This window comes from Neoarius graeffei, chromosome 4 (genome assembly GCF_027579695.1).
Source record: "Neoarius graeffei isolate fNeoGra1 chromosome 4, fNeoGra1.pri, whole genome shotgun sequence".
Taxonomy (NCBI): Eukaryota; Metazoa; Chordata; class Actinopteri; order Siluriformes; family Ariidae; genus Neoarius; species Neoarius graeffei.
In genome coordinates this window covers 69,584,230-69,611,782 of record NC_083572.1, presented here as the reverse complement: position 1 = coordinate 69,611,782, position 27,553 = coordinate 69,584,230, and the positions used below count along the sequence as shown (strand labels likewise).

The following is a 27,553-nucleotide window of genomic DNA, read 5'->3' as shown; positions in this document are numbered from 1 at the left end:
GACCCCTCTCCCTCAGTCACACATGCTGCTTTCTCATGCTGCAAACGTGAAATTCTCTTGCTTCACACCAGTCTCTTGAGAGCAGTTTGAGAAAGTCTTGTTCTAGTTCTTACATTTGCTTCCAGGGAAGATCTTCCAGGTGGCCTTCACTTGACTTAATAGGTTTTTTTTATACTTACACAGGCACAGCTCCTTGGCGGGTAGAAGTGCTGACCTGCCATGTTTCTGGTTCTGGTAGTGACAGATGAATTGAGGCAGTTCCTGGCCAGGGCAAGGAATGGGACTGGCCGTCTCATCCAGGTGCTGATCCGAGACGGTGAGTGAGTTGTGGATTCAGAATATTTACCATAACCCTAACAGTTAAGTACCATCTCCAGGTCGAATGGGGTTTACATCTACAACCTCTAACTAAGACGAACAGTTAGGTGAAAGTAAACCTTGGAATTTTTTGTTTCTTTTTCAAAACTCTTTATTTAAACTAAACCTTACTAGTAGAGCTCGGCAAACTGAATCTTTTAAAAAATGTTGACAGCCCTGCCTATGTGAGATGGTACAATGGCAGATTTAGGTCTCTGGTGCTTAAACAACTGTTCATCTACATATTGTATAACTCAGATATGTGTATATGTGTCTGTGCCAAATGTATACTATAATACTCTTTTACTGTATATTTAACACAAAGGGTTTTTTTTTACAAGTAAGTATAATATAGTTTCTATCTGATGCTATGATGGTATATTCTTGAGTTACAGCTTTTCACTAAGCATGATACGGCACATTCCCACACACACACACACACACACACACATACACACGCTGCTTAAATAAGTCTACAGCAGTTAATCAACATTTCAGTATTTCATATTAAGGCTTGAAGAAATATAACCTTATTTAACAAAACAACTCCACAAGGTTGAAATGAAAAATTCCAACACCTTACTAACTTCACATTTTCGAGAGATGTGGAAAAAATAGAGAAATTATCTGAATGTTCATTTGTTAATATACTGTACAATTTACAATTGTAACACCATAGTAATTGAGTTAACACAGCATTCTGCAGTATTTGTTGATTCAATGAATTTTATTTCCTTTACTGTCATGACTGAATGTTGCTTATTTGTTGTTTACATGTTTGATTTAGCTGAGATGATGTAATATGGGGCAAGAGACAAACATACATCGGTGTATTTTGATTGTGAAAGGTCAGGTCAGGTGACACAATCATTGACATTTGAGGTTGACATGTCCTGATTTAAAACTGATTTATTCCATACAAGAGTGTGTGTATAGCAAGACAGATTTATCATGTATGAGCGTGTGCGTACATGCCAAATACAGTAAAATCCTAAATTATCTTCAAATTACGTGGCCTGGTTTCTGAGAGAGTTACGTAAGCCTGAGGTCATCCTATTTGAGTCACGTGTGGTAACTCTGTATTTTCATCCACTGATTCATGTGGACAATTTTAAGAGAGTGTAATATTGCCTATTACATGAATTAAGAATGCGAATGTCTGACACCAGAGGCCTTTTCTCACTATGTGTGTATCTGTGTAGGTGAAGTGCCAATCAAGTTGAGTATAAGAGGATAAAATGTCTTTCTGACTAAATGTCATGTGTCAGACTTTTCTATTGAGTGTCATTCTGTGTATCTCAGAAGTTGTGTGGTATCAGTGTTGTCCTGCACATCTACTGGACTGATTATATATCATAGGCTACTATCATATTGCGTGGACGCCATGATAGTCAGACAACTTATTTAGAATGATCAGATAACTAGGCACTGAAATGCAAGAGGTCTTATCAGACTCATATGCTTGCCTGTATTGTCCTGCCTTCAAACAAGTACGATTTGGAACACACTGTCTCTACTGTGTCCCTTTGACACGCCATGTGACCATGTGGCACTTGGTGTCAGATGCACGTTTGGGTTTTTTTGCTTTTTTTCGTGGGTATTTGCTGTCTGGGACTTGTTTATCTGTCACTTGTTCAGTGTGTGTCATTTAGTGGACTGCCATTTGGTGGCAGATAGTTTCAGGGTGATTCAGGAGGAGATTTAAACCAAAACAGTCACAGTGTTTTGCATTCGCTGAACTCTTGAGTCATTTGTTTAACTGGTGTCTGATTGACTACAACATGGGATACAGAGTACACTATTGTTTGGCATCCATAATATAGGTCTTTGTTAAGTTGTGACATAGAACAGAAAGAATGCCAGGCTCTTTCAGCACCTTGTGTTTGTGTGTGGGACTATTTATGACATAGTGGGCTTATTCTAAATGATTAATGTAGGAGATGTGTGTGGATAAGTTCATAAATGTGTGGGTGCCAGCATGTGCTCATGAGTAAGTAAATGGCTGGTGGAAAGTATTCATCTGTACCGATAATTGGAATGTGTACAGGCTTAGAATAGAAATTGCTGTAAGAGACATTCATGAAATCCCCCCCCCCCCCCCCCCCCCCCCCCCAAGGTCATACTGCTGTCTACGTGTGCACATGATGAACACTTATTGACAGGCTATAACAGCTCTCTGACAGTATCCTTAAAGCTATACGGCCTTTCAATTTCATAAAATCGGTGAAATTTAGTTCCCTCTGAAATTTGGTCACTGTGATATATGTTTATTTCTGCAATATCTCAAAAAAAAAAACCCAGGCCATTCTGTGGCTGGGAAGTTATTTAATTTGAGGGGATTCCCAAGCAAATAATGTGCATAAAATTGCTCACTTCATGCAGTCAAGCAGACAGAGGAAGTCTGGTGTGCGCATGCGCAGGGTTACCTTCTTCTTCTTCTTTTGGGTTTTACGGCAGCTGGCATCCAGTGTTGCATTACTGCCATCTACAGGTTTAACTTGATTGTGCACTGACAGTTACATCATTCTGTCGCTAAACAAATAGCTGATAACACAGAGGTGCTTGCTGACCGCCAATATTTATTATCCCCTGCCCAAACTTCGTTTGGGCAGGGGATATAGAAAGAGGTTCCTTCCTTCCTTCCGTCCGTCCGTCCGTCCATCTGGTCATGTTTTCGTTTCCGGGCCATATCTTTAAAATTACTGAAGATAGTCATCAAACTTTGTACACATATCAAGCAACATGTGAACTGGTGCCTTTTGCTATTTTGGATTTTTGAAAAAAAAAAGTATTTTCAAATTTTTACATAAAAAATAGATTTTGACTTAGTTTCTAAGCACAATGTTCGTTTCCGGAGCATATATCCAAAACTATTCATGATACAGATTTGAAACTTGGTATACATGTTAACAAGGTGATGTAGATGTGCCTTTTCATACTAAGAAATTTGAGAAATTTTAATTTTTCATGTTTCCATGGAAACAATTTCAGACTTAGTCTCTCAGGTTCGTCTTAGGGATAGGTTTTGTTTCTGGAGCAGAACTTGAAAACTATGAGTGGTATGGTCTTGAAAGTTGGTATATGTGTTGATTAGGTAATGTATATGTGCTTTTTGATACTAATTTTTAGCTCACCTAGACCAAAGGTCTGGTGGGCTTATGCTATGGGCTGCTAAGGTCAGTGTAAAGAGGTAAGATTGGTTTCCTGCAGCAGAACTTGAAAAATGTGACAAATAATATCTTGAAACTTGGTATATAATTGGTATATAGGGCAGGGGATATAGATGACTCTGTCTTCTTGTTAGTTTGGTCCTGTGTTTCCTTTCCTTCGCAACATAACATCTTTTCTTCTCACTTTCCGTTGCTGTAGTCAGTCTTTCACGTTTCATTCCCATCCTCCATTTTCCTCTCCTGTTTCAAATTTGTACCCCACAATGCTTTGTATGAACAGGGAAAGCCCACCACGTGATGCATGACATAGTATCTTGAATTGGATCATGGTGAAGCAAGAAAAAAAAGTGTAGAATTCAGAGTCACGTGGCCCTAAAATCATTAATTGTTCTATTTTTAAAAAACTCAGAAAATTGGAAGTCTGTGATTCAAATTCAGTAGCTTTTGGTCCACTAAACAAAAATAATTGGGTGTCAGGGAAAATTCTTTTATGACCCACACTTGAAAAATCTGAAAGGCAGTCTACCTTTAGGCGCTGGTTATTTGAGTGCAAGTGCAAATTCTTACAATCAGTGTGTGTAATTTCCCGATGCTTTGCATTATGAGGTCTTTAAACCAGAGATGGAAAATACTTGAGTAATTGTTCTGTTACTATACTTAAATATTATATCGGTGTATGTATAATTTAGTAGTAGTTTGAAATATTTCCAAAATTGAATAGTGGTACCGGTACATGAACTTAATTACATTTTCAAGAACAAAAACATTTTCCCCCTTACATTTTAATTTAGATCTTCAAAGTACTCTTTACAAATCTTGAAGGTCTCTTTTTCTCTTATCCAGCCAATGATTGTACAGCGGTGCTTGAAAGTTTGTGAACCCTTTAGAATTTTCTATATTTCTGCATAAATATGACCTAAAACATCATCAGATTTTCACACAAGTCCTAAAAGTAGATAAAGAGAACCCAGTTAAACAAATGAGACAAAAATATTATACTTCGTCATTTATTTATTGAGGAAAATGATCCAATATTACATATCTGTGAGTGGCAAAGTATGTGAACCTTTGCTTTCAGTATCTGGTGTGATCCCCTTGTGCAGCAATAAGTGCAACTAAACATTTCTGGTAACTGTTGATCAGTCCTGCACACCAGCTTGGAGGAATTTTAGCCCATTCCTCCGTACAGAACAGCTTCAACTCTGGGATGTTGGTGGGTTTCCTCACATGAACTGCTCGCTTCAGGTCCTTCCACAACATTTCAATTGGATTAAGGTCAGGACTTTGACCTGGCCATTCCAAAACATTAACTTTTATTCTTCTTTAACCATTCTTTGGTAGAACGACTTGTGTGCTTAGGGTCGTTGTCTTGCTGCATGACCCACCTTCTCTTGAGATTCAGTTCATGGACAGATGTCCTGACATTTTCCTTTAGAATTTGCTGGTATAATTCAGAATTCATTGTTCCATCAATGATGGCAAGCTGTCCTGGCCCAGATGCAGCAAAACAGGCCTAAACCATGATACTACCACCACCATGTTTCACAGATGGGATAAGGTTCTTATGCTGGAATGCAGTGTTTTCCTTTCTCCAAACATCACGCTTCTCATTTAAACCAAAAATTCTATTTTAGTCTCATCCATCCACAAAACATTTTTCCAATAGCCTTCTGGCTTGTCCACGTGATCTTTAGCAAACTGCAGATGAGCAGCAATGTTCTTTTTGGACAGCAGTGGCTTTCTCCTTGCAACCCTGCCATGCACACCATTGTTGTTCAGTGTTCTCCTGATGGTAGGCTCATGAACAGTAACATTAGCCAATGTGAGAGAGGCCTTCAGTTGCTTAGAAGTTACCCTGGGGTCCTTTGTGACCTCGCCGACTATTACATGCCTTGCTCTTGGAGTGATCTTTGTTGGTGGACCACTCCTGGGGAGGGTAACAATGGTCTTGAATTTCTTCCATTTGTACACAGTCTGTCTGACTGTGGATTGGTGGAGTCCAAACTCTTTAGAGATGGTTTTGTAACCTTTTCTAGCCTGATGAGCATCAACAACGCTTTTTCTGAGGTCCTCAGAAATCTCCTATGTTCGTGCCATGATACACTTCCACAAACATGTGTTGTGAAGATCAGACTTTGATAGAACCCTGTTCTTTAAATAAAACAGGGTGCCCACTCACACCTGATTGTCATCCCATTGATTGAAAACACCTGACTCTAATTTCACCTTCAAATTAACTGCTAATCCTAGAGGTTCACATACTTTTGCCACTCACAGATATGTAATATTGGATCATTTTCCTCAATACATAAATAACCAAGTATAATATTTTGTCTCATTTGTTTAACTGGGTTCTCTTGATCTACTTTTAGGACTTGCGTGAAAATCTGATGATGTTTTAGGTCATATTTATGCAGAAATATAGAAAATTCTAAAGGGTTCACAAACTTTCAAGCACCACTGTATGTATGTATGTATGTATGTATGTATGTATGTATGTATGTATGCACACATAGATACCAATCTAAAGTTTGGACACACCTTCTAATGCAATGGTTTATTTTATTAATTAAAAGAAACTTCATGTCTTAAAGTAATGATGGACGTTGTTTCTCTACTTAGTTGAGTGATTCTTGACATAATATGGATTACTACAGTTGTGGAATAGGGCTATTTACTGTATTTATTATTTACTATTTACTGTTTGATCTCAAACACATTAAGAAGGCAAGAAATTGCACTAATTAACTTTTGACAAGGCACGCCTGTTAATTGAAAAGCATTCCAGGTGACTACCTCATGAAGCTGGTTAAGATACTGTAATGCCAATAGTGTGAAAAGCGTCATCAAGGTGGCAACTTTGAAGAATCTAAAATATGACACTTTTTTTTTTATTTAGCGGTTTTTGTCTACTACATAATTCCATATGCGTTCCATATGTTATTTCATAGTTTTGATGTCTTCAATATTGTTCTATGTAGAAAATAGTCAAAATATTGAAAATAGTAGAAAATAAATTATGTTTCTGTTTCAGAGCAGTTGGTTCTGGGTGCGTACCGTGAGCCGTCTCAGTCCTGGGATAAAGATTATGACCACTTCCTGCTTCCTCTACTTGATCCCCAAGAGCCTTGCTACATTTTGTATCGTCTTGACTCCCACAATGCACAGGGATATGAGTGGATCTTTCTTTCTTGGTCACCTGACCAGTCTCCAGTGTGTAATATACATTTATGTCCAATACACATACATGAGTGAATATATCGTACCACTTTTCAGCAAAGACAGATTTTATCTCATTATTGAACACTGTACTTATCATTACATGTGAACCTCACTTTAGACCAGACAGAAGATGCTGTATGCTGCCACTCGTGCAACAGTGAAGAAAGAATTTGGTGGAGGGCACGTAAAAGATGAGCTCTTTGGCAATGTGGTGGTATGTTCTCTTCATTATTTCATTACCTTTACAGAGCACACAGAACACAGAGCCACAGAGGTGACAGGGTGGTTATGATTAATAAGATGTGGCCACAAATGATGGCCAAAAATATTATATGTGGATACCTGACCATCACACCCACATGTGCTTGTTGAACATCCGATTCCAGATTTATTCCCGCTTTACTGTTATAATAACCTCCACTCTTCTAGGAAGACTTTCCACTAGATTTTGGAGCATGGCTGTTGGGATTTGTGCTTATTCGGCCACAAGAACTTTGGTGAGGTCAGGCACTGATGTTCAGTGAGGAGTCCTGGGGTGCAGTCTACATTCCAGTTCATCCCAAACGTTTTCATTGGGGTTGAGCTCAGGACTGTGTGTAGGCCACTCAAGTTCTTCCACTCCAACCTTGGGAAACCATGTCTTCATGGACCTCGCTTTGTGCATGGGGCATTGTCATGCTGAAACAGATTTAGGCTTCTTAGTTCCTGTGAAAGGAGCTATTAATGGTACCGCATACAAAGACATTCTATAGGCTACCGATGTCTGCTTATAACTTTGAGACAACAGTTTGGGGAAGCCCCACATATGGCTGTGATGCTCAGGTGTCCACATACTTTTGACCATATAGTGTATTTTCTGTCACAATACAGTTAATATGGTCAATAGCACAATTATATGGTCAATAATATAACGTGGCTTTTCCTAAACTGCTTTTAAAAGTTAACTTCAGGTTGTGGGAGAAAAGAAAACACGGGGACAGCTTTTCTACTCACTTGATTTACTTTAATGTCCACCACAGCTCTAGGACAACTCATAACTCAACAACATGATACATGACCTCCTAACTGTACACCATATCATTCTGCCAACCTTAACCATAACTAACTTTACAAGCAAGGTGTACCATATTAAATTCCTGATCTAAACAAAGGAACAGAACACAACCTTCACATATACAGTATGCAGTATGAGCTGTAATTACCATTAATTAAATTATACCAACTCTTTCATTAAAAGAGGAAAATTAGATAATTCACCCAAACAAATTACACAAAAATAAATCTCATCTTACATTAGCATAAATTTGGTTAAGTTGAATAGTGACCTAGAAATTTCTAAAACTGTTTTGAATGAAGATAGATAGATAGATAGATAGATAGATAGATAGATAGATAGATAGATAGATAGATAGATAGATAGATACCAGATTTTCAATGTGGTCTCAGACTTGTGGACCCCACTGTATGTACATTATGCATAATTACCTTCATATTGAGTGACATGGTTATGGAAATACCTTGAACTTAACAAAAAAAAAATTGTCTTGCATTTGTCTTGTTTAATGCACAGCACAACTCCTGAATGGTTTACAAAATCCAGCCTCAGCCCTGCAAAGTTGGAGTAGGCACATGATATTTGGTCTATCAGTATCAGAGCTGAATAAGGCTTTGATATGAGTGTGGTCTGTGTTTCCATCACCATTAGGAAGATGTTTGTCTTCAGGGTTACCTTCGTCATGTATCATCGGGCTCCAGTCCTGCTCCTCTTACACACGCTGAGCAGGAGCTGCAGAGAATCAAAACCACAGAGGTGAGAAGTCCAGAGATTTTAATTAATCCAAGCATTATTGAAGCTTGTTGAAATAATTAACCATTATTCCACGAAATCAAGTCGTACATGAGCTGATAGCTGATGAGGTGCATAGCGCCAAGTTGGCTATAAGCCATGTACGACAAGATTGAATGGAATAACTGTTTTATTATATCCACATTCATTGGATTTTGAGAAACAGCATTTTTTTTGCATATTTGATAAATAAAAACTTTATACAAAATGTCCAACAAAATCATTTCCACTTAGAATGTAAACAAGCCAGCGAAATGGCAGTAGCAATTTGTGAAAAATGCTATAATAATAATTCTTGAAAAATTAAAAAAGATATGTTCTTACCATCCAATATTTTTATTCCATATTTTGTTGCTTTTTTTTGTATTTTTGGGTGTTTTATTTTCGAGTAGAGTTTTTATTTCGTTCTCGGTTGGTTCAGCAACACGCGCCGCCATTTTGTTTTTCTCTACTCACGGTATATGAGCTGATAGCCTAGTAGTAGAGTAGCCAATCAGAGTGCACGACTGTTCATATTCATATCGAGTGAATGTGGATAGAATAATAACAGCGTATTTGTTCACTGCATTTCTTTCGACTTTATTACATTGGACCCATAAGAAAATTGTAACTGTAACGTTTTTAATTTGATTATTTCAGTGCAAAGTTAAGCAGGTGAGTAGGTTTTAGTGGTGTGTGTTCAGTTCACTGTGTGCTTTCTAGTGTGAAAGACAAGGCAGTGTATGCATGGCAGAGACTGTATACCTGTTAATTGTGTTTTAATTAAATACTTGACTTGAAGGGCAATCCATTAACTTCTAAATAAGAAAAAGTCACTTTTCAGCTTTGACATATGTTTGATGTGCGATTTGCTGAAAAAGAATCTTATCACTGTGAGAAAAAAAAAGATTTACACACAATTGGTGGAGGCTGTATTCAAGATTAAATGAACCCATTTATTATGTATAATATAATATAGTTTAAATGCTTGCAAAAATGAACCTTATACAAAACCATGGTTTAATCAAAGTCACTGATGCAACTGAATTTGTTTGAGTGAAATGCTTGCACGGGTTTGCTGATGTTGCCATACTTGCTTTCCAATTGTTCTGCTACATTATGATGGTATCCTTGTTCTTTCCTGCAAATAAAGTGCACTCTGCGTGTAAACAATGCAAAAAGTCATGCATTCATTCATAAACATAAACATGGGACAGTTCCTACATATAGCACAGCATTCTTCAGTGTGTGTGTGTTTTCCACTGCAGGTAATTACAGAGATGAGTGGAGACACTAAGCCTCAGACTTTACAGGGCTTGGCCTTTCCACTCCAGGCAGAGGTTAAACAAGCTTTCCAGCAACTCGCAAAGAAACACATTAACTACATCCAACTGGTGAGACTGCAACACACCATATGGCATGCCCAGCCAAACACACTTTCTGCATAACTATTTTCATACACACACTACTCCAGAGATTCCCAAACATCTTAGCAAATGACTCCAAATGGACATTTATTTGATATGAAAACATGAACTTACTTAGCAGTTTATTGGGAAGGGTGAGCTCGCATTTCTTAACACAGCTTTTCTTAACAAGTTTCAGAAGATAAGTTTGAATCATTTCTGCTGCCACATCCAGCTTTAAAATATGACTTTCGGAGTGGTGTGATACAGGGTGGGGTTACTGTTGATTATTTTCCAACAGCAGCACGGCCCATAGTGTGTTTTTCTTCTTATACCATGACAGCCTGTTGTGTGTTATTCTTTTCTTTATGCAGGCAGGTGCACTGAACTCAGCCTCACACAGATAGGAGTTTGCAAAGGGAACTATCATTTTCAGTGCACACAGAGAAACATTTGGCTACTGTGTTTTGCAGTGTATCAAAACTTTGGCACAAACGAACCATTCTGATTTCTCCTCATTCTTTTCAGTCGCATTTATAAATCCATATTCAATAAATGCTTCCACATACAACATATATTCTGTTCCACGCCGTCAGACTCATTCGATATTGTTGAGGACAAAGAAATTTGTTTATTTTATTGCTGAGCTCCTGTGCTAGGGCAACATGTCAGATAGTGGGGGAAAAAATAGCACATACAGTCTTATTTTAAATCTGGTTTATTTGAATGCGACACCAAGGCTACGTTCACAGAGCAGGCAAAAGTGGCCTAAAACCAATCTTTTTCTTCAAATGTGACACAGGTTTGTTGCTTGCATGGCTGTGTAAACAACAAAAGCACGTTGAATCTGATTTCAATCCCGAGTTGGGCCACATTCATTTGTAGTCCTGAAATCTGATGAGTATCTGATACATGGCAATGAGACCTCTGTCTGAACAGGCAGATCTGAATTTGTGTGACTTTTGAGTTAATCCAACTCGACATTCATCATAATTTTGCACTACCAAGAAATAAAGTTTGAGGATAACAGTGAAGGAGGATTTCAGTGACAGGATAGTGAAGTAATGGACTTCCTAAACGTTTGGGGTGATGTTGCTGTACAAGCAAAATTACATGGCATGTATCACAGCTCCTCAAGATCTCAAAAGAAATGGCTGAACATGGCTGGAAGAGAACCTGGCTGCAGTACCAAAGGAAAGTAGAACTAAAATTTAAAGAAACCAAGGACGCAAACCAAAGAAATGGCCCTGGCTGAATAATGTCCCCTTTTAACAGTGAGCTTGAATGCATCGCATGATACACTGTTCCTTTGTGCATGTAGCTCAGTTTAGGAGCATGATCGGTTTAGAATGTCAGATACTGTCTTGGCCACATTTAAAACATAATGTGAACAACCTAACAAAAAACCGGATTGATCAGTAAATTGGATTTAGGCCACTTTTGCCAACTGTGTGAACGTAGCTCTAGTAACATTTCAAAATAGTAGCACATAAAATATGTCTTCACAATTAGAGTGCAATTCAAAATTAATTTGTATAATAAGTGAATAAAACAAAATAGGAGATTACGAGTTTCTCTCACAAACCTATTTATAAATCAGGCAACTCCATGTGGGGTTCATGACTCCTTGTTTGGGAACTACTACACTTCTCACATACTGAACAATGTACTGATCTGCACAGTTGTTATGAGATATGCTGCACTAATTTGGGGAAAATTCACTGGTGTTAAGTGTTTTGTTATAAGCTCACTGTTTGTGCATAACTCTCTACCAGTGAAGTACAATTACTTAATCAGATTGTGGAGTCTCCTAATGCATGGCAGGAACATAACAGCAATTGTGAAGTGTTTTAGAAGTAAGCTTTGTATTCAAATGGGGTCAAGATCATTCCAATATTGACTATGGATTAGTTACCTATGAGAGTACTTCAAAAAGTTCTCAGCCACACCCAGAAAACATCACAGGAGAGAGATTGTCCTTGCATTATTTTTCAGTATCGGCTCCTTTACCTTCAGTGCACTTGGTTCACTGATGTTCAAACTTCACTGTCCCTTCATGGAAGAAGGTCACAGCTTGAGCCTCCACATCCTCCTCAACAGCATTTTCATCACTATGAAAATGGCGACCACGCAAGTGGGATTTCAGTTTGGAAAACAGATAGAAGTCAGACGGTGCCAGGTTGGGTGAGTAAGGTGCATAGGACAACAGTTCAAAGCCATATTTGGCTGCTTCTGCCCCTGCCACCTGTGCTGTGTGGATGGACGCACTGTCCTGAAGTAACAGCACACCAGCTCAAAGCTTTCCTCTCCTTTTTACTCTGATTGCTTCTTTCATTTGAGTTTTTGTGAACAGTGGTATAAGGCTTTATAGTATACAGTTATGCCCCAAAATGGGAGTGACACCCCTTGTTTCTGGATGAGGCCGAGAACTTTTTGAAGTACCCTCGTAAATTGTTAGTTGCGAGTGTATTTCATCACGTTCCCATGATGAAGGCACAGATTCATTCAACTTGAATGTATCAATAATTTAGATTCATATTAAAATGCAGCTCATGTAAATAACCAGAGTTGCTATAATCATTATTATGGGAATGAAATGATCGGTTCTTGTTTCCAGACCAGCAGCATTTAAATGCTGAAAGAGAACCTTTTTTAACATAAATAAGAACTGGTTCAACTTCCATGGTGAAATGTGGCCTGGTTCTAGATTAGGCACTGACACCAGCATTGACACTCGCCAAACCCTTGTGAAATATCACCACCACTGCTGTATCACATTTTCATTTCATGTAATGCTTTTTTGTGTCTGTGTATTTGTATGTGTGTTATGTCAGAGGCTGGACATTGAGAAAGAGACTATTGAGCTGGTGCACACTCAGCCCACAGAGACACATGATCTTTGCAGCAGGATCCCAACAGACACACCACGCTATCACTTCTTCCTCTATAAGCACTTGCACGAGGGAGTCTACCTAGAGTGTGTTGGTCAGTATCAGTGTACTTTATTTACCTGCCTCATACACGTTCCTTCAAATACCTGTGATGATAGCAAGCAGCACAACTTCATTGGGATTTGAACTTGCAAGTACCATAGGCATCTGTAATTAGGAGTATATTCAGCTCTGCTCTTGGGTGGGAAAATAGCATTTGTTAGCTCACATAGCTTAGAAGAAACTAATTAACACTCTCCTCCAAACATATTCAGCTGTCCTGTTTTGTTTGAGTGTACATTCAAAAAAATGTGATAATTGGTCTTGGAGAAATTTTTAACAAACTAGCTCTAATCTAGGTGTGGCATGGTGGTGTAGTGGTTAGCATTGTTGCCTCACAGCAAGAAGGTTCTGGGTTCAAGCCCAGTGGCTGACAGGGGCCTTTCTGTGTGGAGTTTGTACCGTATGTTCTCCCCGTGTCTGCATGGGTTTCCTCCGGGTGCTCCGGTTTCCCCCACAGTCCAAAGACATGCAGGTTAGGCTAATTGGTGGCTCTAAATTGACCGTAGATGTGAGTGTGAATTGTTGTTTGTCTCTATGTGTCAGCCCTGTGATGATCTGGTGACTTGTCCAGGGTGTACCCCGCCTCTCACCCATAGTCAGCTGGGATAGTGTCCAGCTTGCCTGCGACCCCGCACAGAATAAGCGGTTACAGATAATGGATGGATAGATCTAATGTAATCTGAAAAAGCTAAAGTCTTTCCCACTCTAATTATGCATTTATATTTATCTCATCACATATTTGGTGTAGCAAAGGAAACTGAAATACATGAGATTGATTAGGCTTATACCCATTTTGCTATGGCATTGTTAGGCAGCAGAGATGGTGACAATTGCACAGTGTTTTGATTAAGAATAAATGGAAATAGGAAACCAATCCAAATCCCAAGGCAAAGCTCAAACAATGGGTCAGGTGATGTGCAAACAGGGTATCCAAAAACAAGGCAAAACTCAAGAAACTATGAAACACGCTAGGGTCAAAACTAGAAATACTAAACACAAGATTAAGGGCTTGGAATGTAAGGTGAAAAATCAGAGCTGAACAAATCCATCCTGAAGTGCTGGTGTAGTGAGGATGTTTATACAGTATGTGTGTTGACGTGATTGAGTCCAGGTATGTGCAATCAGTAATCAGGTGATTGTGAACATGACCAGGAACATGGTGTGCAGGTGTTGTAATCCAAGGTGTCCATGTTTGTAGCTTCATTGTGGGAAGTGGAGTTCAGTGCCAATTCTGGCACAGACATGACAGGCACATAGATTTCTAACAACTTGATCAAAGCCTGACATGCAGAAAGATTTAAATAATAATAAAAATTCCACATTGTTTCCCATTTATGGTGTGTTAAAGTCGAGGTAATTTTAAGGTATATTATGGAAAAACATACACACCTCAGCCACAGCAACATTTGACAGGTTTTTCCAGTGTTCCACATTGGTATTTTACAGTTCATACTACAGATAGCAATCTATATCAGTCTTTTTAATAGTCTTAACATGTTTACTCTCAAAGTTCACCTTTTTTTTTTAAATACAGCACTTGTTTAGAGTTCAGTAAGATCTGAGAGTAACCAGTTCATAAGTTCCACAAAGAGTTTGGTTGGTTGGTTGGTTGGTTAATTGATTTAGGTCCATGACAGTAATAGTGATGAAACTGTAATACAACATTTTAAAGAAACTCCAGGTGTTCAGGAACCTTTGACTGGCAGCATAATGATCACCTTCCAACTGGAAAAAAAAAGAAAAACAGTCATACTAATTTCTATGTGATAATTCTGCCAGTGAGAGTGGGAGCTTCTTGACAGCCAGCTTTATCCGATCAAATCCAGGTATATAAGAATAACTGACAGCATGAACGCGCTGTGCATTTAAGTCAACAAAAGTCATAAAATAAACATTATTGTTTACATTCCAGTTTACAATGAACCACAGCTGATAAATTGGACCACCTGCTTCATGTTTAGGAAGAGTTGCTAATACTTAATGCAAGCAAATGCTGATAGCTAAGAACTATAACAAGCCGCTTAAGACCACAAATTGGCCTTTTATTTGGCATTTTACTTCAGACCACAAATTGACCTAGTGGTTAGCATGTCCATCTCTTTACTGGGAGACTGTGAGTTCTACTCATGGTCAGGTCATACCAAAAACCATCATAAAAAATGGCACCTGCTGCTCTCTGGCAAGGGATGCTGCAATACAGATGTGAGTAGGGAGCCAAACTCTTATGGTTAATAGAGTACCAGCCTCCCACTGTAACTCTAGCTATGTAAGAGGTGAGAGGCCGAGGGCAACTGAAATGGAGATTGGCGCAGCCAGATGTGCCTTGTGGCATGGAAAGGACTTTGAGTTTTATTTATTTATTTTTTGTTTACTTTGCAAACAAAATGGTAGTGTGCCATGCTAACACTAGGCAATGAATATAAAAATCAATCAAGGACCAATTTTGGCTTGTAAACAGAAAGGTAGGGTGTTATGTTCATGCTAGATAACTACAACTACCATTCTTATAAAAATGGGAATGTTAATGAACTCAAGTCAAAATAATTAGAGGTTTTTCCATCTTTGTGAAGACTGCTACATGATGTGAATGCAGTATTGTGCTTCATCCTCCCAGTTAGAAACTCAGCTAGTGGGTGGGAATTAGCGCTTAATTATGAGTAAACTAAGTAAGAATGAATGAATAGCTTAATGATTATTTCTTCTTTATTTCACGCCTCTTTATTGGACATACATCAGTGTTCATCTACTCGATGCCAGGCTACCGCTGCAGTGTTAAGGAGAGGATGCTGTATTCCAGCTGCAAGAGTCGGCTGCTGGAGGAGGTGGAGCAGGACTACTATATAAAAGTGGTCAAAAAGGTACAATAGCCACTGTGTAACAATCAAATGCACCCCAAGCCTCCTCACCCAACATCAGTGTCTGACCTCAATAATGCTCTTGTGGCTGAATGAGCAAAACATCCCCAAAGTCACACTCCATAATCTAGTGTAAAGCCTTCCCAGAAGAGTGGAGGTTATCATGACAGCAAAGGGAGACTAAATGTGGTTATGGGATGTTCAACAAGCACAGATGGGTATGGTGGTCAGGTGTCCGCAAACATTTGTTTGTCTATATATACTACCTGACTACCTGAACGTACTGAATGAGCAGGTTATCCCATCAATGGATTTTTTTTTTCTTCCCTGATGCTTGGGCTTAAAATTAGGAAGTATGAGGAATCATTTTCACAGAGTAAATACACTGATCAGCCATAACATTATGACCACTGAGACGTGAAGTGAATAACATTGATTATCTCATCATAATGGCACTTGTCAAGGGGTAACATATATTAGGCAGTAAGAGAAAGTCGATGTGTTGGAAGCAGGAAAAATGGGCAAGTTTAAGGATCTGAGTGACTCTGATAAGGACCAAATTGTGATGGCTAGATGACTGGGTCTGAGCATCTCCAAAATGGCACATCTTGTAGGGTGTTCCCAGTATGCAGTGGTTAGTACCTACTAAAAGTGGTCCAAGGAAGGACAACCCGTGAACCAGCGACAGGGTCATGGGTGTCAAAGGCTCATTGATTTGCATGGGGCATGAAGGCTAGCCCATATGGTCCAATCTCACAGAAGAGCTACTGTAGTACAAACTGCTGAAAAAGGCTAATACTGACATCTTTCTATTTTAGCCAGCATTAACTTTTTCAGTAGGTTGTGCTACTCAGTGTACAGTAGATATAAAAAGTGTATACACCCTGTTAAAATGATAGGTTTTTCTGATGTAAAAAAATGATACCATGATAAATAATTTCAAATCTTTTCTCACCTTTAATATGACCTATAACCTGTACAATTCAATTGAAAAACAAACAAATCTGTTACGGGGAAAATATTTAAAAAATAATTTTAAAAACCCTACAATAAGCTGTTTGCTTAAGTGTGCACACCCTTAAACTAATACTTTGTTGAAACACCTTTTGATTTAATTACAGCATTTAGTCTTTTTGGGTCGGAGTCTATCAGCCTGCCACATCTAGACTTGGCAATATTTGCCCACTCTTCCTTGCAGAAGTGCTCCAAATCTGTCAGATTGCAAGGGCATCTCTTGTGCACAGCCCTCTTCAGGTCACCCCACAGATTTTCAGTTGGATTTAGGTCTGGGCTCTGGCTGGGCCATTCCAAAACTTTTTGGGGTCACTGCCATGCTGAAAGATGAAATTCGTCTTCAGCTTTCTATCAGACACCTGAAGGTTTTGGGCCAAAACTGACTGGTATTTAGAACTGTTCATAATTCCCTCCGCCTTGACTAAAGCCCCTGTTTCAGCTGAAGAAAAACAACCCCAAAACATGATGCTGTCACCACCATGCTTCACTGTGGGTATGGTGTTCTTTTGGTGATGTGCAGTGTTGTTTTTGTGCCAAACATACCTTTTGGAATTATGGCCAAAAAGTTCAACCTTGGTTTCATCAGACCATAACAAATTTCCCACATGCTTTTGGGAGAGTTGACATTTTTTTTCTAAAATTTAGCTGGGCCTGGATGTTTTTCTTTGACCCTACTTCATAGTCCAGACATATGGAGAATACGGGAGATTGTCACATGTAGTACACAACTAGTACTTGCCAGAAATTCGTGCAGCTCCTTCAGTGTTGCTGTAGGCCTCTTGGCAGCCTCCCTGACCAGTTTTCGTCTTGTCTTTTCATCAATTTTGGAGGGACGTCCAGTTCTCGGTAATGTCACTGTTGTCCCATATTTTCTCCACTTCTTGATGACTGTCTTCACTGTGCTCCATTGTATATCTAATGCTGTGGAAATGTTTTTGTACCCTTCTCCTGACTGATACCTTTCAAAAATGAGATCCCTTTGCTGCTTTGTAAGCTCTCTGTGAACGCTGGCTTTTGCTGGAGGATGGAACTGAGTAAATGTCTGAACTTTATTTGGGGTTAATCAGAGTCATTTTAATTGATGGCAGGTGTGAACCCAAAAGACTGAATGCTGTAATTAAATCAAAAGGTGCTTCAACAAAGTATTAGTTTAAGGGTGTGCATACTTATGCAACCAGCTTATTGTATGTTTTTTTATTTTTTATGTTTTTCCCCCGAACAGATTTGTTTGTTTTTCAATTGAATTGTACAGGTTATAGGTCACATTAAAGGTGGGAAAAGTGTTGAAATTATTTATCATGGCCTCATTTTTTTACATAATAAAAACTTATCATTATAACGAGGTATGTACACTTTTTATATCCACTGTGTGTGTGTGTGTGTGTGTGTGTATATATATATATATATATATATATATATATATATATATATATATATATATATATATAAAAACCTCACTGAGCTGGAGACTTTTTTTGTTATCTGTTGTGTTTAGAGGTCCTTAGTGATAATAAAGTAATTACAAGTCTTTATTAAAATAGCATAGCTGATACTGTAATGAATCTGATAAAATAGAGTTAAATTGTCCTTCAGTAAACCCAACACTGTGTGTGTGTGTGTGTGTGTGTGTGTGTGTGTGTGTGTGTGTGTGTGTACATTTATGTGGGTGTTTGTGGATGGTGTGATGTAATACTTTGTTGATTCAAATGTTGTGATGATATTTCCTGGTACCTAAAAGGAAAAGTGCATCAGAGGGAACACAAGCTTCTTGTTTTTACATCATGGAAAGAGCAAAGATATCAAAATACAACACAAAATATTGTTTATAGCTTAATAACTTCACTTTTTTAACAAAAAGCATTTTCTATTTAATTTAATATGAGACTTTACATTTATGCACAGGCACACTTAGTTATTCTACTAAATAGAAATATACAAGGCCTTTTTTCCTTTGTGAGATTTTTTCCAGTGCTAAACTTTTAATGCTTATGCATCTAAAAAAAACTATAATAATGAACAGATACACTTCATTTATAACCAATAACAATAAATATGTGTGTGTGTGTGTGTGTGTGTGTGTGTGTGTGTGTGTGTGTGTGTGTAGTTGGAGATAGACAGCGGGGATGAGTTGACGGAGCAGTACTTGTATGAGGAAATCCACCCTAAGCAGCATGTTCACAAGGAGGCATTTGCCAAACCTCGTGGTCCTGCAGGGAAAAGAGGACACAAACGGCTGATTAAAGGAGTGGGAGAGAATGGTGTGAACAGCTAGAGAGGAGAGAACGTGGCAAACAGGTCCCTGCTTTTCCTTCCAAGAATCTGAGGCTTTTGCTGTGTTAAGGCATGACAGGATGAAAGAGGCTGAAATGTGGTCTCCAGCTGTTTTTATTCTAATTGATCGTGATGGGGGGGGGGGGGGGGGGTTGTTTTGTTTTAACTTTATTAGCTTGGGTTTCTGAAGTCATATTTCTTTTATTGAAATTTGTATACACATAAAGGAAAAAAGGAAACCCAGGAATTCATTCTGAATCTGTAAATTGTCTATTCATGCTTTTTATTCATTCAGACAGTCATGTTTCATGCACAAATTCAAACAGAGTCAGTTATCAAAGTGGACGAGTGGAAAGTTCGTATTTAAATTTTTTTTCTTGATTTTATTTCACAGCACTAAACACTACCATTACCAAACATGGAAGATCTTGACTCAGTAGAGTGTTTAGTTTTTTTTTTTTCTTTTTTATCAGACATCTAGTTTTTGGGTTTGTTTACCTGACATGTTTCGACGTACGACTGTCGTCTTCCTCAGAGTGTCACCGGATGTTAATTGGTGATGCATCTTTTATCAGCTGATGTTTCTTCAGACAACAGTCGTACGTCGAAACATGTCAGGTAAACAAACCCAAAAACTAGATGTCTGATAAAAAAGAAAAAAAAAACTAACTATATTTAATATAAGACATAATGAACGTAATCGAAATATCAGTAGAGTGTTAATTTTGTATGAATAAGAAGCACTTTATAGGTCACTGATGTCCCAGCTGTGATTGTAGATCTGTGTTTTATTACTGATTGGATTGGCACTAATTTGTTTTACCGTATTAGTATTGAAAACCTGTGTTTGCATATTCATTTACTTTAGTGACACTAATGTAAATCTTTCTCACTGTTTTGTGTTATAACAAGTCATGCAAATAGCTGTTTTTAATGAAAATAAGAACTCAGAATAAATTATTTTTATGAATGTTGAATATAGTCATTTGCAAAATGGAGAACAGCAGGGGGGTAGGCATACTGATCTGTGAATTAATTTAATAGGGCTTATATTGTTATAATAGAAGAGGATGTGTGTGAGAATGAGCACCTGCAAGTTATTTACTTGACTCACAGTTTATGAATAGCCATCCATCCATTTTTTTAGAATGCTTATCCATCAGGGTCATGCAGGAAGCTGGAACCAATCCTAGCTGACTTTGGCTGAGAAGTGGGTACACCCTGGGCAAGTTGCCAATCTATTGCAGGGCTAACACAGAGACAAACAACCATTCACACTTAAATTCACACCTATGGGCAGTTGGACTGTGAGAGGAAACCAGTGCACTCAAAGGAAACTCACACAAACTCCACACATACTCCTTTTTGACCAACAGGAAATGGGTTCTTGAACTGGTTCTGTTCAGGATTCTTTGAACCTTGGTGCCAGCTATCGAACTGGCCCATGTTTTCACCAGTTTTGGGTGGAACCATTGTAATCAAGGATACATCATGAACAAAGGGTATTGCACAATGGAAGTAAACAGTAGTAGAAAAATGGCAGAGCACAGTGATTACCTGTGAGCTTTTGTTCTGTTATTGCAGATGTTTGTTTTTGGTTCATTTTTTTCTGAAGATGTGTCCTCTTCCATTGTGTTCTCCATTGCTGCACTCTGATTCCTCTCCAAACTAATGACACACCCACTGATGTCACCATGGTTCACACTGGAAAAACCAGCTATCTTTTGGTTTCAGTTGGGAACCAACTTTTCAGGTTCCAAACCAATTTATTTTTGGTCGAAATGCTCTGAACAGTTCAAAATTTGGTGCGTGAACAAGAACAGAACCTGTTCCCTATTGGTTGAAAAGGGGTAACAGAGACGCCCTGGTAAACTGCAAATCTTGAACCCAGAATTTTCTTGCTGTGAGATGACAGTGCTAACCACTGCACCTCTGTGCCACCCAGTCTGTGAATATTTTCACTGTAAAACAATGATTCCTCACATTTCCAGAGAGATCTGTCATCATGGTTGATGTGATAATAAGATGAACTTTCACCAGACACCTATAACTTTGGACACAGTTTTCAAACCCTGGTCCTGGTGAATGCTTTAAGACTACTTGGGAGGCTTCTCCAAAAATTTCATTAAAATGCAGCAATGAAATATTTTCCAAATTACAATATTACCATATTATTCATCATTCATGGTAGAATTCAAAATTTAGCAAATCAAATGATCAAATATCTCACTGCAATATTGCTCTGTTTGTTCATTTAACTTAATTTTGGTTGAACATATGGAATCACAGGAGTGCCAATAAAAAGAATAAATCTGCAAAAGAATATGAAAATAGAGGGCTCCGAGATGATGCTAAAAATAGTAACCATGCGGTCGGCGCGGCCATCTTGGAAGTCACTTGCTCCAGAGCGCTCATAGAGTACACATCATAGAGTAAACATTCACCGATTCGTTTCCGCGTTAGAGGGCTTAGAAGCTTGGATTTTTTAAGAATTTAGACATCTGAAGTGATGGAGCACTACTGTGAAAGTTTGGATAAGCAGGCACGGGAGCGTTATGCTGAGAAGGTACGTTTCATTGGGAATGTAGATCCATACACTGTTAGTGAGAAGGAATGGAAAGCTGACCCCAGCTTGTTGCCGCATAATTATCAATTATTTTAGTCAGTGAATAAAATGTAGGCCTAGTATGTAACTTGTACTAACAGCATGTGTACATAAACATTACTAGGCCTAGATCTTAAATGCCATTTGATGCAACAATGCACTGCAGTAGACATAAGCTACCTAATGTGACAAATATATCCATTAATCATTGCTGAAAGTACATAGAAAAGATAATAGTTTGGTATCACATTTATTTTAGTAACTATGAAATTCAAGACAATTTAACCTACCTGTCACAAACGCTACGTTCACACTGCAAGGCTTAAGGCTCAATTCCGATTTTTTTGTGAAATCCGATTTTTTTGTGAGGTCGTTCACATTAACAAATATATGCGACTTGTATGTGATCCTCAGTATGAACGAAAAGCGACCTAAAAGTGTTCCGCATGCGCATTGTAGGATACGATGACGTCACACGCAGTGAGCATGGCCAGTGTTTACGGAAGTAAAACCGCCCGGTTGCGGTATGACCCATCCAATCTAGCTTGAATAGCTGCATCCCCCCAAATGGAAATCAGCTCCCTAACCTCTGCGTCCTTCCATTGAGAAGATTCAGAACCTTCACAGCCCGAAGCGTCCCTCGCATTGATGTCATGCGCAGGGGCGCAGATACGTTTTTTGAACTGGGGGGGGGGACAAAAAACTGGAGGGGGGGGGGGACAAAGCTGCCAGCAAACCAACCCCAACCCCGATATGCCTGTCAAACTTGTTGTTAGTAACCATAGCAACCAAGCTCGAGCTCGCAACCTGTGCAGTCTGCGCAGCTCAACCAACCGAATATCAGTCTTTGTTTTGTTTTATGTGAGTTGTTGCAACTATGTATACACTGCTGTGCACCTCAATAAACCGAATGGTAATTAGTCTTTTGATTTTTCCATGAGGTTTGCCTTATGCAAAGAAAGACGGCATAAACGTTTTTTCCTCCCTATAAGTAGGGGGGACCGAACGAGGTGAATTTAAATATGACTCGTCCCACCCTCTATCTGCGCCCGTGATTATGCGCCATGTTGTTGTAACTTTTTTTTGAGAGACCCGCCGCCTACTTCAGCGCAGAATAGTGACGTTTGTGGCTTGTTGATGACGTGTAAGTCGGATGAATGCGACCTGGCGGTTCAGACTGAAGTCGCATATGAAAAGAGCGGATAGGAATCGGAATTAGCACCACATATCCAAACGGCCTGGGTCGGATTTGAAAAAATCGGATCTGTGTCGTTCATATTGTCAATAAAAGATCGGATACAGGTCACATATGGGCGAAAAGATCGGATTTGAGTCACTTCAGCCTGCAGTGTGAACGTAGCCAAAGTGATCAGAACAAATCCGGATACAGTCAAGTCCTAAATTTGATCGGTTAATGGCAGCCAGCCACTGTCGTCTCCTCCGCTCTCTTTTCTCCTGTGCTGCAATTCCCGGGTTTGTCACGACTTTAGGGTGTCTGTGGAAGCTTTTGCCACCCTTTTCCCCCCGACTACTACAGCCAACAATGACACATGTATTCGGCATTTTGCTTCGCTGAGCAACAACAATGCACTGACACAGCGACGTTTGACTTCCAATATGGCCGCCGCTAGGTTCGCGCTGATCTCGAAGCACTCTATAAATGTTGAAAAAGAATAGGAAAATTAATATAAATACAAACAAGAAAATAAATGCTGAAAAAGAGAATAAAATAATAAGAAAACAAATGCAGAAATAAAAATAAAAGAATAAGAAACTAAATGCATTTCTTTATTTCTTTTGCTGCTCCCTATTTCTTCTCGCTATTGCTTTTTCATTTGCTTGAGTGGCCAAGCTGTCAATCAGCTATCTGTGGGCGGGCCTTCCTGCCCTGGCTGAGTAGTCAAGTCACTGCTTTGCACAGTGTGAATGTGGTAGAGGTTTTAATTTGGAGAGAAGAGGATTTGCTTCCTGTATGTGTACGCTGGCCATTATTTGGTCTTATTATTTATGGTTTTAGTCTTTTTATGGCACTATGTTCTATGACAGTGTTCCATTTCTTCCACATTATTTCTGTGCAGAAAAAAACCCCACTTCTCAGTGTTTATTGGACAGTGCGCTCTTGGTTTATTCCAAATCTGGATGCATAGTCACTGGTAGACCTCTCAAAGTGGTGGAACCATGTAACCAATTGCCTGTTGGATCCATTTTTCAGTCATGATGAACTTTAATTAGGTGGAAAAAGAGATTTCAGATGAGAACTAAAACTGAGAATGACCTCAATATGAAACAAATTGAGCTCTGGGCTTGTGAGTTGGAATTCACTACTCTGAAATGTAAATCACACCATTAATAGCTGATACATGTATTTACTTGTTTGTTTGTTTATTTGTTTCACAGCCCATTTTTTAAGTTTTGAAGGTTGAATTTTTGAACTTGCTTTAGCATATTTCACAAAATACTAAATGAAAATTATCTTCACGACTTCTATGGATGGTGTCATGACTTTCGTGGTTGCTATTCCTTTTTTGGCCATGTGGGGTCCTCAGTGTCTTTGTTTGGTGTCGGTCACATGTTGCCTCATTATTGGTGTATTATTTTCACCTGAGGCTTGTTAATGTGCCTATTTAAGCCCCCTGTTTTCTTAAAGGCGTCGTGCGGTAATTTCAGCAATCAGGCAATATCATGTGTCAAAATGTCGGGTTTGGTGGGTTATTCAAGCCCCTCGGTTTCCCGCGATCTCAGTGTCACGATGCGCCCGCTACAAGCATTTAAAGTTGACGCGCACAGCCAAATTTAGGCAGCCAGCCGTTAACTAGGTCAACTTATGTGTGACGTCATACCAGTAACCTCCCTTGGGTGATGCTGGCCTGTCCCCATGTTTTCTCTATGGCGTGCGTTTACCAGAGTTGTTTACATTGCGGATTTTGTGGATTTATTCAGTTTGTGGATAGTTTTGAACACTCAAAACACTATGAAATGATGTATTAATATTCTGTGATACAAAATGCCTAATCGGTGTATTGTGTTTGGCTGTAACAACAAACACTGAACACTATTTGTGACTGTTATCAATGGATCTGATTTCAAGGTCATGGCTAGGTATTGATAGAAAAAATAATTTTTTTAAAAACACATTGTGGCAGCGGGGGCGTGGTCAAGCGCCGGTCTGTGACAGGATCATTACACCTGACGGTAATTAACCTGTGTTTTGTGTGTTTTCCCAGTAACCGCGCCCTATTTAAGGAGGCAGAGGGAGAGCAGAGAAGAGCTCATCCCGGGACAAGAACACAGTGTGTGTGTTTTGCTATCAGATTAAAACTGGCGGTTATACTGAAAAGTCTGGCAATAAAAAGTCTATTTGCATCTGAAGCGTTGTCCTGCCGTCCTCTGTGCTCCACCCACACTTCAGAGAGCTCTACGGTGGTGCCAAAACCCGGGACAAGGTGGAGCACCAACCTCGCAGCCCCATGGAATCCTCCCCGTTCGCGGACCTGGTCCACGCCCTCGCCACGGCTCAGCAAAGCCAGCACCAGGCGCTCGTCACGCTCCGAAAGGAGCAAGAGCGGCGCTTCGAAGCCCTGGTGCTGGCCCAGCAGGAAGATCGTGAGGCGTTCCGGCATCTCGCGTCGGCGGGGTCCACCAGCGCCCCGGCCTCGGGCCCGTCTCCCCTCACCGTGACCAAGATGGGCCCGAAGGACGACCCCAAGGCGTTTCTCACATTGTTCGAGCAGGTCGCCGAAGCCTCGGGGTGGCCGATGGAGCGGCGCGCCTCCTCCCCCTCCTGACGGGAGAGGTGCAGCTGGCCGCGCTATAACTCCCCGCCGGCCGGCCTACGCGGACCTTCGCCGGGCCGTCGTCCAGCGCGCGGAAGCGGCGCCCCACGCGCTGGAGGACGGCCCGGCGAAGGTCCGCGTAGGCCGGCCGGCGGGGAGTTATAGCGCGGCCAGCTGCACCTCTCCCGTCAGGAGGGGGAGGAGGCGCGCCGCGCGCTGCTCCATCGGCCACCCCGAGGCTTCGGCGACCTGCTCGAACAATGTGAGAAACGCCTCGGGGTCGTCCTTCGGGCCCATCTTGGTCACGGTGAGGGGAGACGGGCCCGAGGCCGGGGCGCTGGTGGACCCCGCCAACGCGAGATGCCGGAACGCCTCGCGATCTTCCTGCTGGGCCAGCACCAGGGCTTCGAAGCGCCGCTCTTGCTCCTTTCGGAGCGTGACGAGCGCCTGGTGCTGGCTTTGCTGAGCCGTGGCGAGGGCGTGGACCAGGTCCGCGAACGGGGAGGATTCCATGGGGCTGCGAGGTTGGTGCTCCACCTTGTCCTGGGTTTTGGCACCACCGTAGAGCTCTCTGAAGTGTGGGTGGAGCACAGAGGACGGCAGGACAACGCTTCAGATGCAAATAGACTTTTTATTGCCAGACTCTTCAGTATAACCGCCAGTTTTAATCTGATAGCGAAACACACACTGTGTTCTTGTCCCGGGATGAGCTCTTCTCTGCTCTCCCTCTGCCTCCTTAAATAGGGCGCGGTTACTGGGAAAACACAGGTTAATTACCGTCAGGTGTAATGATTCTGCCACTCACCTTCCCTGGCTCCGCCCTCCTGTCACAGACCGGCGCTTGACCACGCCCCCGCTGCCACACACACGTGTTGTGTTTCTATGTATCAATCATTAATTGTACAAAATGATTTTCATATATTTATGTATTTGTCATATCTTTCTTTGTCACATGAAGTGTTGTCTTGATAACACGTGGCACATAATTTTAGCAAATGGATGACAGATTAATTGAAAGATTTATGCCACAGAGCTGCCTTTAACTAATAATTATCACTTATTACTGATGATTGTACGTTTACTAAACAATACAATACAAAGCTCAATACTCCCAGCCTATAACATACTGAATATCAAGTTAAAATCAACCGCAATAAAAGGAAAATGATGAAAACTGGAATATCAAGGGGTCTACTGTATCAGAAGGCCCACTGCATTTCGCGAGATCACAAGCTGTCAAGTTGCTAGAATTCAATCTTTCTAGCTATACTTTCACCCCCTACAGCTATCAGTATTACACATAATCATAGATTAATCACACAGCATTCTAATTCAAGTGAAAATGGTCTTTAAAAATACACATAAGTAGTGATTTAGTCAGAGAAACCAACCAAAACAAGTCTTCAAGTCGCCCGTCTTCGTTTCTGTCGTCGTCAGAACTGTCCTCATTTTCTTCTGAAGATGAGCGCTCAGGTTCAAATCTGTAATGCTGGATACCACCAGGACATTCAGCTGTCAAAATCTCTACTTGTGGGCCATTTTCTTCTTCTGTATCGGTAAAATCAAAGCTAATTTCCTCAGCATCGCTCCTATTTTCTGGTGTGTCCGTCATTGCAACTGCACCGAGTGGTTACTGGTATGACGTCACGCAGCTGTTCCATTGACCGAGAGGGGGCGCTGCGAACGCGGAAAATTTCAAGTGATGGGCATGATCAAATAAGGACCGATTACAACCGCGGGAAGCTTTTGAAAAATCGACGGTCAATTTATTTCGAATCTCGAAAGCGTTCTGGTGCAGAATAATGCGACTTTTATCGCCACTGCGTGACGCCTTTAAGTCCTTTGCTCGGTTGAGGCGTCGCTTCTCATCACACACTGCATGAGGGAAGCGTGGTGTGGATAAGCCCAGCCGAGAGCAGGAGGAGACACAACCCTGAGGAGCGGAAGCGTGTGGAGCTTGGCTGCGGAGCGCGAGGTTTAAACTTGTTTTCAACAAGGAAGTGGGAGAGAGGCTTTTGAAAGTTTATTTTCTGAGGCGTATGATTCAGCGACACCAAACTGG

The 27,553-nt window shown here is 40.3% G+C and overlaps 1 protein-coding gene and 1 long non-coding RNA gene across 2 annotated transcripts; one reads left to right on the top strand and one right to left on the bottom strand.

Annotated features, from left to right (window-relative positions):
- Window positions 1-19,251, top strand: LOC132885189 (twinfilin-2). The gene is made up of 9 exons (XM_060919556.1): window positions 1-316; window positions 6,562-6,740; window positions 6,868-6,963; window positions 8,455-8,559; window positions 9,235-9,249; window positions 9,843-9,968; window positions 12,815-12,965; window positions 15,710-15,831; window positions 18,947-19,251. The coding sequence occupies exons 1-9, from the start codon at window positions 220-222 to the stop codon at window positions 19,112-19,114; spliced, it is 1,059 nt and encodes a 352-aa protein (XP_060775539.1). The 5' UTR covers window positions 1-219; the 3' UTR covers window positions 19,115-19,251.
- On the bottom strand, window positions 18,767-27,397 carry LOC132885193 (uncharacterized). Its single transcript, XR_009654556.1, has 3 exons — window positions 26,883-27,397; window positions 20,228-20,362; window positions 18,767-19,049 (listed from the first exon to the last, which is right to left on the bottom strand). It is a non-coding gene; the product is annotated as an uncharacterized LOC132885193 (long non-coding RNA).
- Window positions 27,398-27,553: the final 156 nt, after the last annotated feature.

Coding starts and splice junctions, on each gene's coding strand:
- LOC132885189 (XM_060919556.1), top strand. CDS start 220: ATGTTTCTGGTTCTGGTAGTGACAGATGAATTGAGGCAGTTCCTGGCC. Junction 12,966..15,709: donor AGTCTACCTAGAGTGTGTTG/GTCAGTATCAGT, acceptor GACATACATCAG/TGTTCATCTACTCGATGCCA. Junction 15,832..18,946: donor ATATAAAAGTGGTCAAAAAG/GTACAATAGCCA, acceptor GTGTGTGTGTAG/TTGGAGATAGACAGCGGGGA.